This window comes from Oncorhynchus tshawytscha, linkage group LG31 (assembly GCF_018296145.1).
Source record: "Oncorhynchus tshawytscha isolate Ot180627B linkage group LG31, Otsh_v2.0, whole genome shotgun sequence".
NCBI lineage: Eukaryota > Metazoa > Chordata > Actinopteri > Salmoniformes > Salmonidae > Oncorhynchus > Oncorhynchus tshawytscha.
Window position 1 is genome coordinate 33,287,006 of NC_056459.1, and position 7,415 is coordinate 33,294,420.

At 44.1% G+C, this 7,415-nt stretch overlaps 1 protein-coding gene across 2 annotated transcripts in view; it reads right to left on the minus strand.

Moving 5' to 3' along the window:
- Positions 1–236: 236 nt before the first annotated feature.
- The window catches only part of LOC112229191 (fibronectin type III domain-containing protein 5-like), a 38,965-nt gene continuing 31,786 nt past the window's right edge, over positions 237–7,415 (minus strand). For both annotated transcript variants that reach the window (XM_042309852.1, XM_042309851.1), the window contains exons 4-6: positions 7,268–7,357; positions 1,922–2,121; positions 237–1,640 (exon numbers count right to left, since the gene is read on the minus strand). In XM_042309852.1, coding sequence (XP_042165786.1) covers positions 1,982–2,121; positions 7,268–7,357 — 230 coding nt within the window. In that variant the 3' untranslated portion in view covers positions 237–1,640; positions 1,922–1,981. The remainder of the gene's footprint in view (positions 1,641–1,921; positions 2,122–7,267; positions 7,358–7,415) is intronic.

Below are 7,415 nucleotides of genomic sequence, written 5' to 3' on the forward strand. Positions count from 1 at the left end.
GCCCATTGCCCTTTATGGTTGTGAGGTTTGAGGTCCACTCACCAACCAAGAATTCGCAAAATCGGACAAACACCAAATTGAGATCACGCATGCATGAATTCTGCAAAAATATCCTCCGTGTACAACGTAAAACACCAATAATGCATGCAGAGCAGAATTAGGCCGACACCTTCCATAACAAAGCCATCACCTACAGAGAGATGAACCTGGAGAAGAGTCCCCTAAGCAAGCTGGTCCTGGGGCTCTGTTCACAAACACACCCCACAGAGCCCCAGGACAGCAACACAATTAGACCCAACCAATTAGATAGAGGAGATTATCGTGATTAAAATGGTATCCGACTTGAAAAAAATCTAAATATACACATTGCGAGATATTTGGCGAAAAATACCAGCATGCCTCTCCATAGGAAAACAGTCAGCGTTCCAAGGGCAAAAGGTATTTTGTGTTTGATGACTACGGAGTACGCTACCCAGCCTTACATAATTAGAAAGAGGAGATTCTAATGTTTAAAATGGTGTCCTATTCGGAAAAAAATCTAAATATACATATTGTGAGATATTTGGCAAAATAGACAGACATACCTATATATCCCTATAGTAAACAATGGGATGACCTCAGAGTTCCATGAGTCATTTTTTGTTGTTGTTAACTACCAGCAATGTGGGCAGGTCTCCGTGGCAACAATAGCAAAACAGGCATTGTGACATAGATCGTTATGCTGGGAATAGAATGTTCTGAAGGTGAGTTGGTGCCACGGTGCTCAATAGAACTAACAGGAGCTGGCAGGGTGAAAAATGCCCTGAAATATGGCCTGTTTTTTGTGTGATTACTTCAAAACTACGGCAAGCAGTTGGGACATATGGTAATATTATGAAACGTGGCTCCACGGCGGATGCAATGAACTACTTTATATCAGAAAGTAGAAGAAGCGTGGTTAAAAATGTCATGTGTCCAGCCTACTAGGGATAACTTCACCTATTCAGGTTCCCCACTCTGGATGGTGGGTGATTGTGGTCCACAGTGGGCTGGGCTGTTGTGATTGGCTGAGCTGGGTTCCTGGGCGGGGTCTATGCTGTAGTCTTTGAGGTGCTGATTGGTGTAGGAGATGGTGTCAGGAGTCTTAGCTCGGAGCTGGAGAGCTCATCATCATCGTCGTGGTGATCGTCATGTTGCGGACGACATGCACGGCCTTTCGCTTGGAACCAAACAAACACATCCCATCCTCATGGATGTCAGTCAGGCTACTCTGAAACCAGGGGTCATGTTCAATATGTGCCAACATTTCCAAATGTTTCCAAATGGATGGTGCATACTATCATTCAGACAGTTAGTGATCCAGGTTCAAGATATTGACCGGTATCCTTTTTGGATCCATTGTCGGCCATTTTCAATCAATTGGCCACACAGTTTCCAGGATCAAGGGGCTCCCCAAATTCAAAAGAGTGTGGCAATGAACAAGTTCTGTTTGCTTCAAAGACAACTGTTTTTTTTGTTGTCTGACTCTGGTCGTGGCTTTATCAATGCGTCCTGGGTTACATTCTGGTCTTAGTATTAGTCCCGGTCTGTTTCTGTTGTTGCAAGGAGGGTTCTGAATGGTTTCGGGGGAGTTTGAGAATGGCTTCTGTTGGTCTCAGGATCTGTGTGTGAGGAACAATTAGAAATAGACAGGTCAGTTGTTATGAAAAGCATTCAGACTTCCCTATTTGGTGGTGAAGGTGTTGAGGACTGTGTCCCGATTCTCCACACTTTTCTCAAAGTGTGCACATGCATACTGTCCGTCATGGATTTGTGTAAGAATTAGCTGGAGGGAATCTCTATCATTTGTTAAATTCATGGCCGTGTGAAAGTAAACACGTAAGTATGAAGAATCTGGATCGAGCCCTAGGTGTGAGGGTTCTGGTTGGCTGTGTCATCTCACCTGTCCTAAGGAATCGGATGAGTTATTGCCATATAGCTGAGTGGACTGTGGGGGCTGGTTTCAGAGGTTGCTACGCAGTAGGCCTCCCTGTGGGTGTTCGGGCGTACTGCATTCGGATGAGGTCTTGGCTTTGTCCTTGTTGTTGTTGGGTTCGTTGTCTTTGATGATGTCATACTGACGACAGAACAGGAGGATCACACCTGAGAGGGAGGGAGAGAAGAGTGAGAGAGGAGGGGATGGAGGGAGAGAGAGAGATGGTATCCTAAATGAAAAGATGAAATATACAGACCTCAAATTGGCCAAACTCTTTAACATCATCCTCAGCTCTGGAATCTTCCCCAATATTTGGAACCAAGGACGGATCACCCCAATCCACAAAACTGCCTGTTCCATCTCAAATTTCACCCCAATAACTACCATGGGATATGCATCAACAGCAACCTTGGGAAAATCCTCTGCATTATCATTAACAGCAGCCACTTACATTTCCTCAGTGAAAACAATGTACTGAGCAAATGTCAAATTATCTCTTTACGAAATTACTGTATGACAGACCACATATTCTGCTATACAAATGGATTGAATGGGGGGAAAAACATACGACATTATGAAATCCATGTACACAAACAACAAGTGTGTGGTTAAAATTGGCCAAAAACATACATTTCTTTCCACAGGGCTTGTGGGGTGAGACAGGGATGCAGCTTAAGCCCCACCCTCTTCAACATATATATCAACGAATTGGCGAGGGCACTAGAACAGTCTGCAGCACCCGGCCTCACCCTACTAGAATCTGAAGTCAAATGTCTACTGTTTGCTTATGATCTGGTGCTTCTGTCACCAACCAAGGAGGGCCTACAGTAGCACCTAGATCTTCTGCACAGATTCTGCCAGAGCTCAGCCTTGACAGTAAATCTCAGTAAGACAAAAATAATGGTGTTCTAAAAAAGGTCCAGTTGCCAGGACCACAAATACAAATCAGTTATAAAACAAATTGGATGCAGTCTATCACAGTGCCATCCGTTTTGTCACCAAAGCCCCATATACTACCCACCACTGTGACCTGTACACTCTTGTCTGCTGGCCCTAGCTTCATATTAGTCGCCAAACCCACTGGCTCATCTATAAGTTTCTGCTAGGTAAAGCCCCGTCTTTTCTCAGCTCACTGGTCACCATAGCAGCACCCACCCGTAGCACGCACTCCAGCAGGTATATTTCACTGGTCGCCCCCAAAGCCAATTCAACATTTGGCCACCTTTCCTTCCAGTTCTCTGCTGCCAATGACTGGAACGAACTGCAAAAATCACTGAAGCTGGAGACTCATATCTCCCTCACTAACTTTAAGCACCAGCTGTCAGAGCAGCTCACAGATCACTGCACTTGTATATAGCCCATCTGTAAATATCCCATCCAACTACCTCATCCCCATACTGTTATTTATTTTATTTATCTTGCTCCTTTGCACCCCAGTATCTTTACTTGCACATTCATCTTCTGTACATCTATCACTCCAGTGTTTAATTGCTTTATTGTAATTATTTTGCCACTACGGCCTATTTAAATAAACGTGAAATAAACTAAATAAAAATGGCCCTCTATGGTTGTGAGGTCTGGGTTCCGCTCACCGACCAAGAATTCACAAAATGGGACAAACACCAAATTGAGACTTTGCATGCAGAATTCTGCAAAGAATCCTCCGTGTACAACGTAAAACACCAAATAATGCATGCAGAGTAGAATTAGGCCGATACCCGCTAATTATCAAAATCCAGAAAAGAGACGTTAAATTCTACAACCACCTAAAATTAAGTAATTCCCAAACCTTCCATAACAAAGCCATCACCTACAGAGAAATTAACTTTGAGTCCCCTAAGCAAGCTGGTCCTGGGGCTCTTTTCACAAACACAAACAGACCTCACAGAGCCCCAGGACAGCAACACAATTAGACCCAACCAAATCATGAGAAAACAAAAAGATAATTACTTGACACATGGGCAAGAATTTACCAAAAAAACAGAGCAAACTAGAATGCTATTTGGTCCATAATCAGAGAGTACACAGTGGCAGAATACCTGACCATTGTGACTGACTTAAATTAAGGAAAGCTTTGACTATGTACAGACTCAGTGAGCATAGCCTTGCTATTGAGAGAGGCCGCTGAAGGCAGACTTGGCTCTCATGAGAAGTGTGCACACTGCCCATAAAATGAGGTGGAAACTGAGTTGCACTTCCTAACCTGCCAAATGTATGACCATATTAGAAACACATATTTCCCTCAGATTACAAAGACCCACAAACAATTGGAAAACAAATCCAATTTTGATAAACTCCCATATCTATTGGGTGAAATACCACAGTGTGCCATCACAGCTGCAAGATTTGTGACCTGTTGCCACAAGAAAAGGGGCAACCGGCGACGAACAAACACCATTACAAATACAACCCATATTTATGTTTATTTATTTTCCCTTTTGTACTTTAACTATTTGTAGATCGTTATAACACTGTATATATGTTGTAATGTTTACTGTAATGTTGTAATGTTTACTGTAATGTTTACTGTAATGTTGTAATGTTTACTGTAATGTTGTAATGTTTACTGTAATGTTGTAATGTTTACTTCTCTTTTGTTTTATCTTTTTCACTACCTGGTTAAATAAAGGTCAAATAAAAATACATTTAAAAAAACTTGCCGTGGCAATGTAAACATATGTTTCCCATGCCAATAAAACTCTTTGAATTGAATTGAGATAAATACAAAGAGAGAAAGAGAGGGAGAGTGAGAGAGCAAGACTAGTATCCTCTTCAGTGTACTAGAGGCACAGTACTCTCCATGTGTGAGTAACAGGGATTCAGACAGAGAGTCGGCTGTATGCATTCATAGCAGAGTGTGTAGATGAAACCGAGGGGCACACTACAAAGCAGGATCCAGGAGTTAGCCAGCTAACTAGGCTAAATATTTTGGAAAGATGAGTTGGAAATTGGCAGGATCTAATTGATTCAACAAATGAAAACACATATCTAAGTACATTTTTCAATAGATCTTTCTGGTTGCTTATCAAAGTCAGCTGGCTAACTCACTAATCTTGTGGTATACATCTGGTGTTTTTTAGTGTACATCTGTTTTTTTTAGTATACATCTGGTGTTTTTTAGTATACATCTGGTGTTTTTTAGTATACATCCCATTAGTTCCTGTTGCCAAGGCAGCAGATACTCTTCCTGGGGTTTATTATGGATCCCCACTAGTTCCTGCCAAGGCAGCAGCTACTCTTCCTGGGGTTTATTGTGGATCCCCATTAGTTCCTGTTGCCAAGGCAGCAGCTACTCTTCCTGGGGTTTATTGTGGATCCCCATTAGTTCCTGCTAAGGCAGCAGCTACTCTTCCTGGGGTTTATTGTGGATCCCCATTAGTTCCTGCTAAGGCAGCAGCTACTCTTCCTGGGGTTTATTGTGGATCCCCATTAGTTCCTGCTAAGGCAGCAGCTACTCTTCCTGGGGTTTATTATGGATCCCCATTAGTTCCTGCCAAGGCAGCAGCTACTCTTCCTGGGGTTTATTATGGATCCCCATTAGTTCCTGCTAAGGCAGCAGCTACTCTTCCTGGGGTTTATTATGGATCCCCATTAGTTCCTGCTAAGGCAGCAGCTACTCTTCCTGGGGTTTATTATGGATCCCCATTAGTTCCTGTTGCCAAGGCAGCAGCTACTCTTCCTGGGGTTTATTATGGAACCCCACTAGTTCCTGCCAAGGCAGCAGCTACTCTTCCTGGGGTTTATTATGGATCCCCATTAGTTCCTGTTGCCAAGGCAGCAGCTACTCTTCCTGGGGTTTATTGTGGAACCCCATTAGTTCCTGCCAAGGCAGCAGCTACTCTTCCTGGGGTTTCAAAATTATGGATCCCCATTAGGTTCCTGCTAAGGCAGCAGCTACTCTTCCTGGGGTTTATTGTGGATCCCCATTAGTTCCTGCCAAGGCAGCAGCTACTCTTCCTGGGGTTTATTGTGGATCCCCATTAGTTCCTGCCAAGGCAGCAGCTACTCTTCCTGGGGTTTATTATGGATCCCCATTAGTTCCTGTTGGCAGCAGCTACTCTTCATGGGGTTTATTATGGATCCCCATTAGTTCCTGCTAAGGCAGCAGCTACTCTTCCTGGGGTTTATTATGGATCCCCATTAGTTCCTGCTAAGGCAGCAGCTACTCTTCCTGGGGTTTATTATGGATCCCATTATTCCTACTAAGGCAGCAGCTCATCTTCCTGGGGTTTATTATGGATCCCCATTAGTTCCTACCCAGGCAGCAGCTACTCTTCCTGGGGTTTATTATGGATCCCCATTAGTTCCTAGTAAGGCAGCAGCTACTCTTCCTGGGGTTTATTATGGATCCCCATTAGTTCCTGGAAGGCAGCAGCTACTCTTCCTGGGGGTTTGTTATGGAACCCCATTGTTCCTGGTTGTGGCAGCAGCTGTGTTCCTGGGGTTTATTATGGAACCCCACTGTTGTGGTTGAGTTGTTCCTGGGGTTTATTACCTGGATCCCATTAGTGACCAGCACCACTACTCTTCCTGGGGTTTATTGATGGATCCCCAACCTGCTAAGGCAGCAGCACTGCCTGGGGTTCCATCTCCTCCCTGGCCACCTGGTCTGGGGTTTATTATGGATCCCCATTAGTTCCTGTTGCCAAGGCAGCAGCTACTCTTCCTGGGGTTTATAATGGAACCCCATTAGCTGCCACTCTTCCTGGGGTTCATCAAAATTATGATTGTGTTATGGTTGTGTAGCGACGTAAATGTGGTTCAGTTACCAGCCCACATGATGCATTGATTTGGTTCTGTTGTGTTATGGTTGTGTTGGGGTTGGGGTTGCGTTATAGTTGTGTCGTGGTTGTGTTATGGTTGTGTTATGATTGTGTTGTGGTTGTGTTGGGGTTGCGTTGTGGTTGTGTTGGGGTTGCGTTATGGTTGTGTCGTGGTTGTGTTATGTTGTGTAGCCGTCTGGCCATATTCCCACATGACATCACTAGCATTATAATAGCTCTGGTCAGAAGTCATGGTCAGTGTGGTTGTGTTGTGGTTGAGTTATGGTTGTGTTGCGGTTGAGTTACCTGCCCACATGATTCATGGATGTGGTTGAGTTATGATTGTGTTGTGGTTGTGTTGTGGTTGAGTTGTGGTTGAGTTATGGTTGTGTTGCCTGCCCACATGATTAATGGATGTGGTTGTGGTGTGGTGTGTTGGGGTTATGTTATGGTTATGGTTGTGTTATGGTTGTGGTTGTGGTGTGTTGTGGTTGTGTTGTGGTTGTGTTGTAGTTGTGTTGTGGTTGAGTTGTAGTTGTGGTTGAGTTACCTGCCCACATGACCAGCACCACTACGATGATGATGAGCTCTCCAACTCTGAGCTGCACTGCCTGTTCCATCTCCTCCCTGTCCACCTGGTCTGGAGAGAGAGACAGTTATACTCTGAAACCACAGACACACACACACACACACACACA